At 34.4% G+C, this 18,848-nt stretch overlaps 1 protein-coding gene across 7 annotated transcripts in view; it reads left to right on the plus strand.

Moving 5' to 3' along the window:
* The window catches only part of NME7 (NME/NM23 family member 7), a 171,996-nt gene that overhangs the window by 79,483 nt on the left and 73,665 nt on the right, over window positions 1–18,848 (plus strand). For all 7 annotated transcript variants that reach the window (XM_014556069.2, XM_032463786.1, XM_006173248.3 and 4 more), the window contains 3 exons: window positions 7,971–8,035; window positions 10,607–10,675; window positions 16,971–17,072. In XM_014556069.2, the coding sequence (XP_014411555.1) occupies window positions 7,971–8,035; window positions 10,607–10,675; window positions 16,971–17,072 (236 nt within the window). The remainder of the gene's footprint in view (window positions 1–7,970; window positions 8,036–10,606; window positions 10,676–16,970; window positions 17,073–18,848) is intronic.

An 18,848-nucleotide genomic window follows, 5' to 3' on the forward strand; every position in this document is an offset into this window, starting at 1 on the left:
TGCCTCTTCCTGGAGATTTTAGGTCCTGTGTGTCTTCTTTGTTGTTCCTGCATTGGTGGGGAGCCTGCCTTTACTGTTTTCTACTCAGTTACATTTGGTGAATTTTAATATACTGAGTTACAATATTGTGGGTACATCTATAGAGCGATACTGGTTACTCTTTTAATTGCCTTGTAAGGAATTACAGATTATAGTTATTAGACATTGGTAAGGAAAATACGTATATTTTTAGATCTGGGTGTGCAGTGTAAGTGAGAATCAGAAAAGCTGTTAGATGAATTAGGTCTATATTTTTATAAGCCTACTTGCTACTAGAATAAATTTTATGGTCAGCTAATGGATTAATTTGAGATCCTTTAAGACTTAAGTGCCTTACTAGTTCTCAGCTTAACAATTTTGCTGAATCCAAACTCTCATCTGCAATTGATTTAATGTGATTCTACAATATTTTTGCTTACTAGCTGGCAAAAAGTCATAAACAGACGTTTGAAGCCAAACTGATCTGTGAGTTGATCTTTTTATCTGGCTGAAAATTACTGTAAGATTCCCAGTGAAGTGGTATTGACTAGTAACATACTTCCGTCTAGGAAACAGAAAGCTTTTCCACCTGGTTTTTATGCCCAAGTTTATTTGTTATGCATATTGCTAGGATTAGTATTAAATTCCTTCTAGTGAATTCAGTAATGCTTGTGATTTCTTTTGTTATTTTAGCATTGAAAATTAATTTGAACTCTAATAATCTCTAGCTTTGACTGGGCTTTTACACTAATCACATTTTAAGGACACACTAGCCCCATTTTTTAGCTAAAATATCCTTTACTTTTATTTTGTTAGATTTAATTTTAGTATAACTCAAGTTTCTCCAATTTGATTTAAATTGGTTATTAATATTAAACATATCTGTTTTTGTATTAATTTTATTAGTTCATGTATTCTTGGCTATATCAAGATTAAAAGTTTTCTTTCACAGTTTCTTACCCAAATGCAAGATTTCTTTTTTGACATTTTTCCACCCTCCATATTTCTCACCACCCCTACTTAATATCAGTGTTGTGGAGTATAGTGTGTAGTACATTGTCTTGTACAACTGCCTGGCTGCTTCTTTAAAGTTGAGTTTTGTATGTTGTTTCATTCACCAAAGTGTCCTTTTCATGGGGTCTCATTTCTGTGAATAAGATTTTGTTTTCATCTGTTTATATGTTATTATTGCAAGGAGTAAGTTTAACATTCATAGTAAAAGTGGGTTTTTTTGGTTTGTTTTTTTTTTTTTTTCAAATTTTTCCATAGTATAAGAGTGGGTTCTTTGACTGCAAGCTTGCTTTCAAGTGTACAGGTTACTGTAACGTATAACACAGTGGAAAGAGTGCTTTTCCCTGGTTCTAGCTACAAAAAATTCCAGGGAAGGACTCTGATTGGTTTATGCCAATTGTAGGCCCATTTCTGGGTGAGTTGGTCTGGTCTAGGGAGCATAGTGCTTTGATTGACCTCATTTAGGTCTGGTGCCCACCTTTTGACTCCTGACAGAGGCCCATGATTATAGGGTCACATTGGAAGGTGGCAACTCCCTTTCCAGTCAAATGGTTTACTTTTCCTACAAGAGGATTGGGAGCTCCTATTCCCAGGCGCAGCAGGAGTTTTTAGAAAGACAAAGTCTGATGTTCATGATTAGATACAGGAGGTCCACTTATTAAAAAGGCTTTAAAGCAATCCAAGTGGAAGGTACCAGGGTATGAACTGAGGCACCAGGAGTGGAGATGGAGAGGTGATTTGACATTCAAAACATTTTAAGAGGTAGCATTCATGAGTTATAAACAAACTATTAAAAAAAACAAATTAGCTATGCAAACACCAGCCAAATAAAGTAAGCCATCTGCTTCGTCTGACCCCTTTGAACAGGTTTGCTATGGGGCATGCAATTTTACTTTTTATTTATTTATCTTGTTACTTCATTTACATAGTTATTGTCCGTTGTTCAGTCACCTAAACATTTTCTTTCTAGAACAAAGTAAAGGACGTACGGTCATTGACAGTTTGTTGTTTCAAACTGTTAAACACAGAACACGTTTCTTAAATGCCTCTTTCCTGCCTCTACGCATAACCAACTGAATAAAAAATAATAATAATAATAAAAAAAAGCAGTATCCTTGACTCATGGCTCACTGTTCTTGGCACAATGCCAGTGTTACTTGGACTATAACTTTTATTGTTTGAATCTGTGAATAGAATTACTCTGTTCAAGTGGTACATTCCACAGGACATAGTTTAATGTGATTATAGATTTATAATGGATATAGATTGTAGATTTCTCCTTGCAGATTTGTTAATGCATAGGCTTAATACTACTTTCATATTTAGATCAGGATTCTTATGTAATCATGTAAAACATTATCTTTTATTGTAAGGCCTTTTTAGGTATCCTTGAGATCAAATCACATAGTAATACTGAATTTATTTGCCTTGTAAAATGTGTCAACATTTGGACTGATCATGCAGAAGCAATGGTTGATAAAACTGCTGATGCCTTAGCACAAATCAGGATAGTAGCAGCAGATTGTACTAGTAGTTCATGTATTTTTAACCACCTTGCACTTGCAGAAAAATAAAAAAAGCCACTTTCACTTGAGTGTCCTTGATTAAACGATGAAAATTATTAATTCTATTGATTTTTGACCCTAAAGTCAAAATGTTTAGTGTTCTGTGTGAAAAAATGGAAAATATACATAAAGCACTTTTGATCCATACTGAAATAAAATACTGTCTTTAGGAAAAGCACATATATAGTCGTTCTACTTGAAAGAATGAAAGAAGTATGACTGACAAACTGTGGTCATTCAGATACGAGTATTTGGCATTTTCTTTAAAATAGGTGTATGTTTAAAAGAAATGACAACTGACAGTAGTTGTTGCCAAAGATAAAAATCCAAAAGAAGATAAAATTACAAATACAAATTAGAATTAGGAACTTGGGGAACTGTTGTTACTAGCTGCATACTTTCTTTAAAATACAAAATCCTGCTTAAGATTTGTTGACCTGTTGAATTTAAATTTGTGCCTTTAACAAAACTTGAAAAAACTTCAGCCATTATATCTCTAGATATTTTTCATCTTATTTTTGATTCCATTTATATGTTAGATGTTTTGGGATCTTTTTACTCTACAACTCTGTTCATTATTTTTCAAGTTTTTTCTCTTAAAGTCGCATAATTTCTGTTGATCTCTCTTCAGATTCACTGATTCTTTTTCTTCTCTTTTTTTGTTGAAGTATAGTCAGTTTACAATGTTGTGTCAGTTTCTGGTGCACAGCATAATAGTTCAGTCATACATATACACACATATATTCATTTTCATATTCTTTTTCATTATAGGTTACTACCAGATATTTAATATAGTTCCCTGTGCTATACAGTATAAACTTGCTGTTTATTTTATATATAGTAGTTAGTATCTGCAAATATTAAACTCCCAATTTATCCCTTCCCACCTGCTTCCCACCCTGATAACCATAAGTTTGTTTTCTTGTGAATCTGTTTCTGTTTTGTAAATACATTTGTGTCTTTTTTTTAGATTCCACATATAAGTGATATTATATGATATTTTTCTTTCTCTTTCTGGCTTACTTCGCTTGGAATGACAATCTCCAGGTCCATCCATGTTGCTGTAAATGGCATTTTTACTATTTTTTATGGCTGAGTAGTAGTCCATTGTATAAATATACCACAACTTCTTTATCCAGTCATCTGTTGATGGACGTTTAAGTTGTTTCTATGTCTTGGTTATTGTAAATAGTGCTGCTATGAAGGTTGGGGTGCATATATCTTTTCAAATTAAAGTTCCCTCCAGACACATGCCCAGGAATGGGATTGCTGGATCATATGGTAAGTCTATTTTTAGTCTTTTGAGGAATCTCCATATCGTTTTCCATAATGACTGCACCAAACTACATTCCCACCAGCAGTGTAGGAGGGTTACCATTTCTCCACACCCTCTTCAGCATTTATATCAACGTTTATCATTTGTGGACTTTTTAATGATGCACTCATTCTTTCTAATTCTGTCTATTCTGCTAAGTCTCTATTGTGAATTTTGTAGTTCAGATATTGTATTTTTTATTTTTATTATTTGATTTTTTAAAATAGTTTTTATCTTCTATTGAAGTTTCCTATCTTTCCATTTATTTTGAACATGTTTTTCTTTTATTCATTAATCATAGTGATAGTAGGAACTTAAAATCTTTGTTTCTGAATTCTGACATCTGGGTCATCCCCATTTGGTCTCCATTGTTTCTCTTTTGTCATGGAAATAGATCATGCTTTCCTGTTTCCTCTTATGTCACATTGTTTTGGATAGTGTCTTGATCATTGTGAATGGTATATTGTAGAAACTCTGGAAATTGTCATGTTCCTCAAAGGTATATTGACGTTTTAAATGCAAGCGGTCAACTTGTTGAATTTATCAGGCGGTCTCCATCTCCTTTTTGGTGAGTGACAACTCAAAATTTTCAGTTCAGTTCTTTTAATGGTAGCTGAGCTTGTTTGGAATCACTCCACACATAAATGCTTCAGTTTGTCTGGGATTTGAGTGACATGTGTACACAGAACTCAGGCTTCCTTCCATGGCTTTTCTTTTATTCTGAGATAATGTATCTACTCATTTGCCAGTGGCTATGGTTGCCCAAACTCTGTCTTCCTGTTTTTAGGCTTGCTATTTTGTAGGTTTTCAATCAAATTTTTAGTGCAGACTGTGGCTTTCCCTCAGGCTAAACACTGAAAAAAATACAGAATCCACTCAGCCTCCTGGTAGCTGTGTTTTTGTGTTTTTTTTATTTTCCCCAGAGTCTTTAGTTATTATCTGTGGGAAGGTTATTTCAATAGGAGCTACCCAGTCAAAGTAGAAGCAGAACTCCCCTTTTCGTCTCCTTCTCTACTTTTTTTGTGTTTAAAATTGCTACCTCTATCATGAGAGGAGAATAATCACCTATAACTTTTTCTAATCAATTGCCTTTATTACTGTTTTTTTACATTTATGTTGAATCATTTTGGAATAATATTTGTATATGGCATGATGTTAATATGAACTTTTCTTCTCAGATCATTAAACCAACAATTTTTAAATACTTTTTCCCTTTCTAATGTTAATTACTCCTTCCCAATTTGCTATTGTTTTCAAATTGTGCTCTGAAGAGCCTTAGAGTCCCTCAGACTTGCATCAAGCAGAGAGTTATGATTGTATGTTTCTTTGGGTATTTCTTTTATTGACTTTGTACTTCAGTGAACAATAATTGTTAAACATCTACTACATGCTGGACAAACTATGCTAGTGTTACTGGAGATGCAATGAATACTAAGATGAACATGGTCCTTACCTCAAGGAGTTACATTGTCTAGTGAGTTTTATGTATCAGACTTCCATATCTGTATTGATTTTTTTAAACTAAAACTTGCAGAAACACAGTGAGATTTGGAGACCCACTGATTTTGTGACGTTAAGTAAATTGTCTTCTCCAAATCTTAATGTATTCTCATTTTATAGTGGGATAGTAGCCCCTGTTGTAGTGTATTGCTTTAAGGATTAAATTGAATAACTCATATGAAAGAGCTCAGCCCCTAATAATTATTAATTTTCTTTCTTCTTTCCTAATTTTTGGTTATATTTTTTCTATTGATAAAATACCTGAAATTTTGGTTATGTCCAGTGCCATCTGAGTGTTTGGTACATATTAGTAATAGGTTAGCTAACTTCTCTTTCCTAACACTCTGTTGATACAACTTTATTATCAACATACCATCTTGCTTAAGCCACAGGCTTTATCTTAGTTTCCAGAGTGTTAATCTCCTTTAATTCTCTACTACCACTGTATTCCAAGAATTTCCCTCTCAATTTGATATTGTGATACTACTGTAAAAGTTTTCTTCCATTCTCTTGCAAATCTCCTTTTACATATCCTTATTCACTTTCATTCTTCAGTCCCCAAACTCTAGACAGTTTCTCAACTCACTTCTCCCAGCACTCTTTGCTTTTGCCCTTCTTTTTGTGAAACAGGTAGTCATACGCTCTCATCACTTCAGCTCTAACCTGTCTGTACCCCTCATTAAATCTATCTGTTGGAGTACAACTCCACATCACCAGTTTCATACAGGGAGTTTATTTATCTATTCCTTGATTTTTTTTTTTTTTAATCTTTGGATGTACTGTCTTCTCAAATGCTGGTCAATGTTCTGCTGTAAAATTCTATATCCAAGATAATTCAGTGTCTTTTTTCTTAATTTGGTTTCATAGCTTATTTTCTTTTAAAAGTGCTATCATCCTTCTAGTCAGTTAGACTCAAAACCTTTATTCCTTCATCTTCATACTCTATGTCCAGTTTAATCCTGTTATTTCTTGTTTGGAAATATCTTATATTCATTCATTCATTCTTTCTCTACTACTAGCCTCCAAGTCCAGAGAGCATGCTAGATGATTTCAACAGCCTTTGATATTCTTTCTATCCCTTGTTCCTTTCTTCAGACCAGCTTGCCCATCACTATTACATTAGTAATTTTCCTAAAATACTACATTTATCCTATATTCTCCTGTTCAAGATTTTCAGTGATTCATTTCTTTTGGCAGTGTATATTTTGAAGGAAAAATTTGCTAATGGCTTCCCAGTGTTGACGTAAGTTATTTTAATTATAATGTAACTTAAATATGTCCAAATATAAAACTAAATATAAACTTTTGCACCTACAACTGTATTAACTAAAACAGGTTACAAATCCATTGCAAACAAAACTATAAAATGGATGAAATTTAAGTTAATCTTCATGTGACAAAGGATGTTTGCCAAAACTGAATCAGCAAGTTCTTTATGAACATGGTACTGAGTGCTGTGAGTTTTGCATGGGTCTCTTCTACTCTTGACTTCTGAGAAATCTTTGTTTCTACAGCATGTTATGATAGCATTTGGCCTTCACTTGATACAAATGTATCTTTTGAAAAGTAGATCTATTATCTTTTTTTTCATCCCTTAGCCTGCTATAATTAAAATAGCCTATTTGACTGCAGTAAGATAGTAAATAAAAATGCACATTCAAGCACTGATAACTACTTGGTTGATTTTGAGTTATTCGGTAAGCATTAAGATGATTCAGAATATGGAGTGTATGTGTGTGTGTTTGTGTGTGTGTGTGTGTGTGTGAGAGAGAGAGAGAGAGAGGGAGGGAGGGAGAGAGGGAATTTTAGCTGACTTGAAAAAAAGAAACTTAGAAGACTTGTATAGAAAACTAATGGAATAACAAAATCAGTTCTAGGATCTTCAGAGTCTACAAACCTCTCTGTAAAAATTGCTTATCCGTAGGATAAAAAACAAATTCCTCATGTCTGGCCTTCATCAATTTGGATTAAATGTCTTTCCTTTTTTGCTATTTTTTTTTTTTAATTTCTTACTGTTGTGTGTGCATACTCACATTTTCCCAGGTTTGTGCCTTCTCTCTTGCCTCTTATACCTCTGTCTCTATGTAATCCCATCTATCAGTAGCCTTTAAGAGCCAGTTCATGCTCTCATTTCCCCTTGAAGCATTTGTCTGCCTCTTCAGTGATAATTTGATATTTCTCTTCCTTTGAACGCCTACTTTGAACTCCTCCTGTATCTGGTACTGTGGCATTTCATTTTTTTGTAATATCAAATTTTAATTGTTTGATTTTCATGTTCTTTACATCACTAGACTTCAGGGGCCTTAAAAGCAAAACAGTATCTTATAAGTTTTTTGCATAATCTTGAGAATCGTTGATATTCCTGAAGCACTTAATAAGTGAACCACGTGATCACATGAAATGCTCAGTGTTAAGGATTTGGTTTCCCTTGCAGAAACTTGGAATTTCTTCATATAGAGTGTAATCAAAGTACTTTGATGTGGCAAATTTGCATTTCTCTAGAACTAAAATACCTTGGACGTTCTGTATTTTTTGTATTCATTTATCCTGTTTTTCAAAAGGACTGCTGGGAAAGATCGTGATGGCCATCCGAGATGCGGGTTTTGAAATCTCTGCTATGCAGATGGTAGGTAATTTGCAATGAGTCATAATTTATTGAGGATTTTTTTGGAAATACGCTTTAAAATGTTTTACACTGAATTTTCTCTGTATACTTGTGAACTCAATGCATTAACATAAAAGGATAGGTTTACTGAGCTTGATAACCTCAAAGTCAGAATGGCTTTGAAATGATTTTACCCATGTAATCTTTCACTAACAGAACTGATATGCCAATGGTGCATCTAATTTAAGTATATAAGATAGGTTTAGATACAGAGGGAAATACCTCAGTGGTAGAGTGTGTGCTTAGCATGCACGAGGTCCTGGGTTCAATCCCCAGTACCTCTGTTAAAAAATAAATGAAGTGGGTTTATATAATTCCTGGAACTTTAGTTTCAAGATACAGTGGCTTTAGTTGTTCCAAGTGCGAAAAAAAAAAAAAGAATTAAGCTAAATAGTTACAATGAGTTTTCTTTTGTCTGGATTTGTGACTAAGAAGGAATGAAGGAAGAGAATCAGTTCAGTGTTTTCCCCTGACTTGGGCCTTTTGCTGGTTTCTGGACTTCCCCTCAGGCCGTCTTGGAGTTAGCACATTCAGCTCCTCTGCTGACAGTCCCACCAGTGGTCCTCCAGAGCCCATAACCATTCTGAATTGCCCTGCTGGTACATTTCTAGGAAATTTTTCACTGAAGAAACATTAACTTCTATAGAGCTCATATCTTTGTGCTGTTTTACCAGTACATTTGACAAGAAATTGGATACAAATTATTATAGGAATCAGGTAAATAATTTGGGTTTTACAATGTTTGAAGCCAGCAAGTTTATGCCAGTGTTATAGTGAAATGCCAGTTTTCTTACCAATATAGTTTATTTGCTCTTTTTCTGAGAAAGGAACTGCTTTTGATTTCTATGAAGTCTTAGGATCACCCCAAATCAGAGGTCAGGGCACTAATTTGGGTTCTGCCTATTTTGTGTCCCTGATTGGTGGGAATGCCAGTAAGCTGAAAAAAGGTCAGAAATAATCAGCTAGTTTGCAGAGTCATCAGGCACAACTTAGAGGCTGATGCAGAAGTTGATAGTTGAAGACTCCCCCCTGGGACTATAAAGAAATTGTTAGCCAAAAGGTTCTCAGAGTATTAGCTTGGTGATGTATTCACAGGGTTATAGGTTGTAAGACTCCTTCAGTAGTAATCATTGAGGAAATTTTAGATGTAAACATTGCTCAAACTCCAAATCTACAACCTAGCATAGTGATTGCCCATAGTAGGTGCTCATTTAAAACAAGAATAATTTTTAAAAGGATTAATTGACCCTATGAGGGAGGCATGGTAATTTAGTGGCAGTCAGTCATTGTGATTTTTGGAGTCAGAAAGCTATTTCTGAATCTTGGGTCTTCTGCTTTCTGGGTATGTGAATTTAGCCAGATTTTAAGCATCCTTATCTTCAGTTTTCCCAGTTAGGCAATGAGAATATTATTATTTGCCTCAGTGGATTATTTTGTGGATTAAATGAGATAACCCTATACAATACCTTGTAGAATTTCCAGTGCAAGTTACTAAGCACTTAATAAATTCTATCTTCCATTATTATTTTGTTGTATTAATAATACAACAAGTTGTATGAGTATCGAACAAGATACTGAAATCAAACAAACTTCCCTCTCTATAATAGGTATGTTGCCTATGAAGACAAGTCCTCCTGGTCTGAACTACTGTCTGGGTAGGCAGAAACTTCTCAGTGATCTTCAATCCTGGCAACAGGCAAAGAAGCAAAGTAGGGAGAAAACCAAAATTGGAAAGTGAGGCTATTTTTTTTAAATGCAAGGTTTTGGTTCTTGAGACTCTCAAACTTAATGAAATTTTATTTCTAACTAAGTTTGAATCTAGCCTGGAGAAGAATGAGTCTTTGTAGGTTAATCTTATAAGCGTACTCTGATGATTCCTTTTGGAAAGTAGTAGGATTTCCGGATAGAAGTGTTTATTACGAACCAGACTAACTAGGGATTTTTCTGAAGGCTTGAGAGGGAAAAGGTAGTATTTCCAGCTCCCTCTACAGAATCTGAAGTACTTTTCTTTAGTAATATTTCTTTCTTGTGCCACTAATCTATCAATAAACATCATTACATTGCATATAAGTCTTTTTGTATGAAAAACGAGGCTTTATTCAGCGACGTAGAGTATAGTGGTTAAGAGCATGATTGGTGGGATCAGAGTGCTTCAGCCAAGCGGTGAAGGTCACATAACCCCTCTGAGTCTTCACCTCATCTCTAAGTCGGGGTTATTAACACAACTTATGTTGTAAGGTTGTTGTGACAATTAAGTGAGATGATGCATGTAAAGGACCTGGAACAATGCTTGATACATGAAGTACTCAATAAATGTTATATGTTTTTATTTTTGATTAAAAATGATATTTATTATTGATGAGCTGACCTTTAACACTTTTTCTTCAAAGAGTATTTAATTTATTAAAGGTTGACATTTTTAAAGTAAAGAAAATATATCTAAGAGATCATAAATGTTGCGTGCTAAATGTGGCCCTTTCTGTTTGGTTGATTGGCTTATGTTTTGTTTTTATTTTTGTTTTTTTAATATAGTTCAACATGGATCGGGTTAATGTTGAAGAATTTTATGAAGTTTATAAAGGAGTAGTGTCTGAGTATAATGTAAGTACTGAAGTAAATGTAAAGCACTGGTAGTGAAAACGACTTGTGTCTCTCCAGTCTTGTAGATCTCAGCATTATTTATAATCATTAAAATATTTCTTAAAGTGGTCGTGATTCTGCTGATTGCCAGCTGATCATACCAATAACTGAGGCATCCTAGCGCTCAGAGCCACTGGATCAGTTTGAGAAATATATTATTTCATTTTGAAACAAAAATACATAGGAATCCAAAAAAACACTTTGCTGAGATATTGACACATTTTGATACTATCTATGAAGATTATAATACTCTTAGGGAACAAGACTGTCTAAAATGCAATGGTTCTTAACATGATAACTTCACAGCTGTACCTAATGTCTACTGTAATGATACAAATGCAGATAGAATCATCTGAAAATGTGACTGAGACTGAAGAAATAATGAGTTAAAGGGAGTTGTTTGGTGGGCAGTGAAATGCATTCTTGAAAACAAGAGTATATTCAAAAAAGTTAAATATTGTCCCTTAAAATAACACATAATAGATATTTAATCTAAGTTAATTTCTTTCCCCTTTTATCAAATTAGATACATTTGTGCTGGTGGCCTGTCTCATCACCCATGTTGTTTTGTAGAGAGTTTTGGCTTTTCTTTTTGCATAAAATTCACTATTCCTGACAGTAAGAATAGATTCCCCTTTCCTCGCTTCTCTATTCCCTTTCCTTTCAGCCTACTTTAACCAAGGAAAAATGCGCTGGTCCAAGAACTGGCCTGAGCCTTTGTGTTATCTAGCCCTACATAGTAAAGACCGATAACAAAATAATATATTTTGCATTCAGCATACTGGTAGTGTTCTGCCCTAGTTTAGAGGAACTGGAGTGTTTTTGTTTTTGTTATAGCTTATGGAACTTTAATCTCATCAGCCTCTTCATTTTAGAAGAGGCTTCATTTTTTTGCCTTTTCTTTTATTAAATGAAAGAAATTTTAAAATGTGTTCTTATCTTAACATCATTTATTCATCCAGTGACAACTATTTTTCATTTCCAAAATTTTTCTTTTACACATTTTCCTTCTTTTATTCGGTTGACTTTAACAAAATTACGGTTGAAAGTAACTACCTTTGTTAACGCACATTATCTTAGTTTTATTGTATGTAAGATAAAGAGACTGATGGTGACCTATCCCACAGTAGCCTTGATCCTCAGTTATATTCTCATACTATGTCAGGTAGTGTTGAATTTGGTAAGAAATGGTAGTTGAGCGCACTAATGTTTTATGTACATATCTGAGGGGGCCATATTTCCCTTTGGAAAATAACTTAAGGAAAAAACTTCATCTTTTTTTCCAGTTATTTTTTATTGAGGTAACATTGGTTTATAACATAAATTTCACGTATACAATATTCTATTTCTGACTTTTAATGTCTCCCATAGTATGCTTTCAAAATACTATACATGCACTTTTTAATGTCTCTCAGGATTTTTTTGATCTTGAGATTCTGGAGGTAAAGATAAAAATATCACTGGGTAGATGTGTCATTTCCCCTAAGATACCGAGAATTTGAATGACAATAGCAGTATCATACTTTAATGTCAGGACAGCCCAGAATGATTGGTACTGATGTTCTTGCTTCTGTTTAATCGTCTCAGTAAGATATTCTCTATAACTACTATTTAAATCTTATAATTGTAGTAAAAGAACCTACTCAGGATAAAGAACAGATAGACTGGGAGGGAAAAAAACTATCTTACTTCAGAGTAATTAGTCTCATGAGTAATTTTTAGTAATGCGTATGATTTTTTATTCAGCTTCAAGTGACTTACTCAGCTTAAAACAATATTTCAAATTATTATTGGTTTGTAGCTGTCTGTTAATGGGAGAATGCACTGTATACATAAACCAGAATATATCAACATCCAGGTATCTTTATGAGATGATACTGTATTTATATGACATAAAATTTTACTTAAGCCCCCCAAAAAGACAATTTTCTTGGAAATTTTCCCCAAAGAGAAGGAAGAGTGTTTTTATCCCAGTAATATTTTGCTGAAGTAAATAATATTCTTATGGTATATAATGTGTGATTCTTTTAAAGTTCTCTTCTCATGATTCTGACTGATGGTCTGTATTCATGCAAATATGTATGTATGTGATATCTTTCGTTGGGTAATTTGGGGTGGCAAGAACCAGATATAGCAAATCTTGGGTCTCACTTGCTGTTGTGGTTGTATTTGCTGCTGGTCCTCTTATTTCTCATGACAATTAATATTCAAGACTTAAGTTTTATGTTCAAGGAGGAGATAACATTTTTAAATGCTGCCTACCATTAGATGCCTCTCAATTTGAGGGGCTTTATATAATTCTATACAGTAGGCCCTGTGAAAATAATCTCAAGAGGCAACATGGTCTAAAGGGACAAGAATAGGTGATCTAATGCTTAGTCTGGCTCTCAGTACAACACTTTACCCTCTTTGATTCTTATTTATGAAAGAAATGATAATATATATAAGGTCATATTAGTGGTTCCATCCATTTTATTATTCAGGACTTGAAGGTGTCTTGCTGTCAGGGTGTGAAGTGACTGTAGAATGTGTAGTGTGAAATGGTGCAGCCTCACTGACACTGTTGTACCAGATCCTGTATTACAATTCTACTCTAGTTCCAGGTTTGCCCACGTTACTTGCTTCAAATGGTAGAGTTTTCCTATCTCCCAAAATGCATTGCAACCAACTTACAACTTCCTTCCCTTTTTTGTTTGTGAAGTCAGATTCTGGGTTCAGATCCCCAACCCACCAGTGTGTGACAGTGGAAGTTCTTTACCTTCTTTAAGCCTGCATTTACCCATATATAAAATGGAAAAATACTATGGCTTTATGAGATTGTTGTGGTCATTAAATGAAATAAATCATGTAAAGCAGTCTCACATACTGAAAGTACTCAATACATAATAGCTATTGTTGTTCTTCTTCTTATTGTTATATATAACATAATTCTTTATAGTAGATTTTGTCTTGATGGTTTATAGTAGATTCCATCTTGATCGTTTACACTTAAATTTGCTGCTTCACCATTTGCAATCATCAGAAGGTAAAAATTTCCTATCACATAGCATTATCATGATCCAGTTTTTTTACCATACGTACATTGAGTATCTACCTTGGTCAGACAGCGTCTTGGATACCAGGGAGACAGAAATGAACAGAAAAAGCACACTCTCGCACTCATGGAGCTTATGTTCTGGTGAGGATAGATACTAAATCAAGCATGCCATCACAACTACCTAAGGACAGCAGTCAAAGGGCCATTTAGGAAGGAAACAAGTGCCTTTTTGTTTTGACAATATTTTACTTAAGTAAAAACCTAGGTGACTTGAGAATTCTGTTGAGTCTATTTTTTAAGGAACACTTTATGACTCTGATGGAATTCTTTTTTCAACATTTTTCTTCCCTTTTTGTGCATTTTGTGCAGCCGTCTGTTTATAATTTGAATGGCATTTGTTATTAACACAGAGAGAAATACATAAATGAAAGAAAGGCAATCAAAATTCACTCTTCTCTTTTTGGATAATATGCTCATGCCACCTTCTGCCCCACTGAGAACTTGGCTCCTGACATTTATGCGTAGGCAATACTTCAATGTCATGACACAGAAAATCTGACTCAGCGTAGTTATCCATAAAAGTCAATTTCACCAGACCTTTGTGAAATAGTGAAGTGACTTCAGGGACATGCATTTAGGGATTTTAATGAGTAGGGTTCTCTGTACCATATTAATTATGAAGTCCTCTCCCTCCTCTTTTTAACTTCTGGCATTTCTAGTAGGTGTGATGACTGAGTTAGAAATTGAATTTAAGTATTGTTCTGTAATAAATTACCTTTATTTTAATTTACTTTGTCCTTGTGCGTTATAAACCCTCCAGAGTCATTGAAATGGCTTACATGGGCCTACATCATCTCTTAACTGCTTTCCTGTGGTCTCAGTCAGCTCCTGATAGCATGACTCCGATACTGATCTCCATACACCTCAATTGCACTTCTTCCTCCAGCTCTTTATATTTATTTTCACTTCTACCCGAAGTGTTCCATTCACCGAATGTTTCAGACACTGTGAAAGGCACTTTTCTTTGACTGTGTTTTTCATTGTACCACTTCACATAGAGAGTTAAGGACCTTAAAACAGTATACTTGCATTTCTCCCCTCTTATTCTGTGCTGTTATCATACATTTTACAACTATATATATATATATATATATATATATAAACTTTACCATACATTTTTAATATTTTTGCTTTAAATAGTCAATTACATTTTTCTTTTTTAGTTACTGTGAAATAGTTTTATACTTACCCACATGTTTATTATTGTTTTGTGTAAATCTGTATTTTTGTCTGGCATTATTTTTCTTCTGTCTGAAGAACTTTAACATTTCCTATGGCACAGGGCTGGTGGTAGTGAATTCCCTCAGATTTTGTTTGTCTGAAAAAGTCCTTTTTTAAAAAAAGTTGAGAGATAGTTGATTTACAATATTATATTAGTTTCAGGTGTACCATACAGTGATTAAATAATTTTGTAGATTACACGCCATTATTACAAAATAATGGCTGTATTTCCCTGTGCTGTACAATATATCCTTGTTGCTTATTTATTTTATGTGTAGTACTTTCCATCTCTTATTCCTCTACCCCTATCTTGTCTCTACCCCTATCCCTTCTCCCCACAGGTAACCACTAGTCTGTTCTGAGTATGTTTCTGTTTTGTTATATACATTTGTTTTATTTTTTAGATTCCACATATACGTGATAACAGAGTATTTGTCTTTCTGTTTCTGACTTATTTCACTAAGCATAATACCCTTTAAGTAAGTCCATCTTCATTGCTGCAAATGGCAGAATTTCATTCTTTATTATGACTGAGCAGTATTCTGTTGTATGTATATACCACATCTTCTTTATCCATTCATCTGTTGTTGGACACTTAGATTGCTTCCATATCTTGGCTATTGAAAATAATGCTGCTATGGGGGTGCATGTATCTTTTTGAATTCTGGTTTTCATTTCCTTCAGATATATACCCAACAGTGGAATTGCTGGATCATATGGTAGCTCTATTTTTAGCTTTTTGAGGAACCTCCATACTGTCTTCCATAGTGGCTGTACCCATTTACATTCTCACTAACAGTATACTAGAGTTCCCTTTTCTCCATATCCTCACCAACATTTGTTATTTGTAGACTTTTTGATGACTTTGTTCTGGCACTTAGCCAAGTTACGTAGGATCAATTTGATCCTTCTGAGACTTACTTTTAAGCTTTTATAGGCTGAGTACAGAGCGTTCCTTATCTAAGGCTAGTTTAGGCCAGTTTCTATGGTGCAGCACCTTTCTGAGGACCACTTGATTCCCTGTGCTTTATATGAGAGCTTTCCACTCTGGCTGATAGAAGCTCAAACTCTTTTAGCCTTATGCTATCTTTGTGAATTGTTTTATTTACTGCTTTCTGGTAGTTATTTTCTGAGTCTTGGGTAGTATCCTCTACACATACACAGACTCTTAGTCAAAAACTCAAGTGAATGTCTCTCAGATCCCTGTAGCTTACTATCCTATAGCTCTCCGACCTCCTCTCCTTCTCGCCTACAATTCTGGCCTCATTGGCCTTCCTAAGCCCCAGGCTTTGTCTCTTCTACTCATTGAGAATGTTGGGCCCTTCTGTGTTCCTTCTACCTGTCTGCCTGTCTGGAAGCCTTCAGGCAGTAAGATGGGGGCAAGTATACAGCTTATCTCATTTGTTTTCCTTCTCTCGGGAACCACAGTACTGTGCTGTCATCCAGTGTCTGAAAACTGTTGTTTCACATATACCGTTTGTAGTTTCTAGATGTTTAATGTGAGAGAATAAATCTGGTTCCTGTTATTCCTCATTGCTGGAACTCATTATGATTTTTATAAGTTTCTTTGGGAGAAACACTTTGAAATTTATACCTTTAGAAACGTTCATTTGACAGAACTGTGTTCAAGGGGAGAGAGCCTTTTGAAAGGAAGATGTACTGGAACGTAATTTTAAATAGTGAAATTGTCAAGTGGTAAAGCATTAAATTAAAAGTAGTAGTGGTAGGAATGGAGACAAGGGAACATATCTGAAATATATTTTTGCAGGAAAAATGGACAAAATGTGGGAACTGCTTGGCATGAAGCATATGGGTGGAGAAAAAGTTAAAGATAACTTTAACATTTTGAGTTTAGTGGAATACTGATGCAATTAGGAGGACTTAAAGATTATTAAATTCTACTAATTTGTTAATATTATTTTATATTAAATATTATAGGAAATGGTGACAGAAATGTATTCTGGCCCTTGTGTAGCAATGGAGATTCAACAAAATAATTCTACAATGACATTTCGAGAATTCTGTGGACCTGCTGATCCTGTAAGTTACTGTTTAAAATATTAATCAAGTTTGTTTCATCCATTAACTAAATAACAGGTTTTTGATAGTTTTAGTTTGTTCTTTAAAAGAAATGCAAAAGTGAATATTATAAACACAAATTTTTATTCAAAATAGCTTTTTACATAATTTATTTCTTATTTAGTATTCCCCAAAAAGTAAATTTTAGCCTAGTGACAATATAGAATGGGCACCCACATTTACTGTGGCATTTTCTTTTATTGCTTCTTCTTGCTAAACTATATAGGTAAGTAAATTTATTAAGCTCTGTGGCAGAAATTCTCTGAAGTATCAATTATCCTTTGACATAGGGAGGCCATAAATAAAGCTCTCAGGGTGAGGAGTGTTGATATGGTAGCTTCATACCAGATATGTAAATAAATGTGAGCAGTGGGACTTAGCTGTTCTCTAGTGTGCCTTTCAGTTTGCTTTGGGTTTTCTTTACATGGACGTTTGATGGGGGTGGGGGTCGGGGGGTACAATGGGGGGGTGGTGTTGAAAAGCAGAAGTAACATTTGAATACATGTGCAAAAGCTCCATGCAAACGTTCTAAATTGCATAGGATTATAGGAAGTATTACTGATTTTAAACCCTAACAATAATTGAAATTTGCTCTTTTATTTCACTATCACTTGTAGAGTCTGACGGAGAACAGCCAATTCAATTCAATTTAATTTAGACAGCATTTGTTGAGTTCCTTTAAAAGTAGGATAATAAATTAGCAGCATGTATTAAGAAGCCAAGTTGTGTGAATGTTGCTAGATTAAGCCCTGCAGGGGAGAACAGTACACCTGTTCTCAACGACCGAAAAACGCACACATATAGGTCTTTCCAGACACTCACAGAGCAACTTACCAATAGGGACTAAAACATTGTTAGGTTAGGTAAAATACAAATGTTGAAGGGTTATTTATTAAAGGAACAATTAATATGACCTGAAACTAATTAAGGAATCTTTGTTAGAGGAGGAGAGATGTAAACAGATTTTAAAGATGAATCAAGGCACAAAGAAGAGGGAAAGCTCTAGTATGTACAAAGGTAACAGTGAAGAAATTTGCAAATTAACTGTGGTGTACAGTAAGAATATATGCTTCTCTTCAATGGGAAATGCATACCTGGAAGCACAATGAAATATATTTTCTTAGAGGAAATAAAGTGAGGATACCTGCAGAGATGAGTGTGGGATGCATAGCCTTAAAAGCAGGCTGAAGAATTGTGGATTCTGTGTAATTAGAATTCTGCGTAGTAGGAAATAAGAATTCCTTATATGTAGTTTAATTTGGGGTATGCTAAATTATTTCTTTGATGCAACTAGGGCAAAATAAATTGGAAGCGATTAAAGGCAGGGGCTCTAGAAATGGAAAGGAGCAGATGTGATGACATCAGTAAAGAAAATCAACAGAACCTACTTTGTATCTTCTCAGGGAGAAAGAAGAAAAGAAATAAGTAATATGTGTGGTTGTGAGAGAGTGATTCTGCTTTAGAGGACATGAGGAGAATGTGGTGGCGATGTTAAATGTTTATTGAATATCAATCAAAATATTAGGAAGGAGTACTTTTTGGCTAGATAAATAAGCAGAACTCAGTGTTTACCGTTTTTAATTTTTTGATTTCTGTTTGATGGCCAAGAGGGGTTTTTGTTCACTTTTTTTTTTAAGATAATTATTGTGGGTAATCAGCTGACCAAAGAGAGGTAAAGAGAGAAAAACTAAGACGAAAAAGGGATGAGATGAGTTTGTTCTTTCTTTTATTCATTTA

Source organism: Camelus ferus, chromosome 21, assembly GCF_009834535.1.
Source record: "Camelus ferus isolate YT-003-E chromosome 21, BCGSAC_Cfer_1.0, whole genome shotgun sequence".
Lineage (NCBI taxonomy): Eukaryota > Metazoa > Chordata > Mammalia > Artiodactyla > Camelidae > Camelus > Camelus ferus.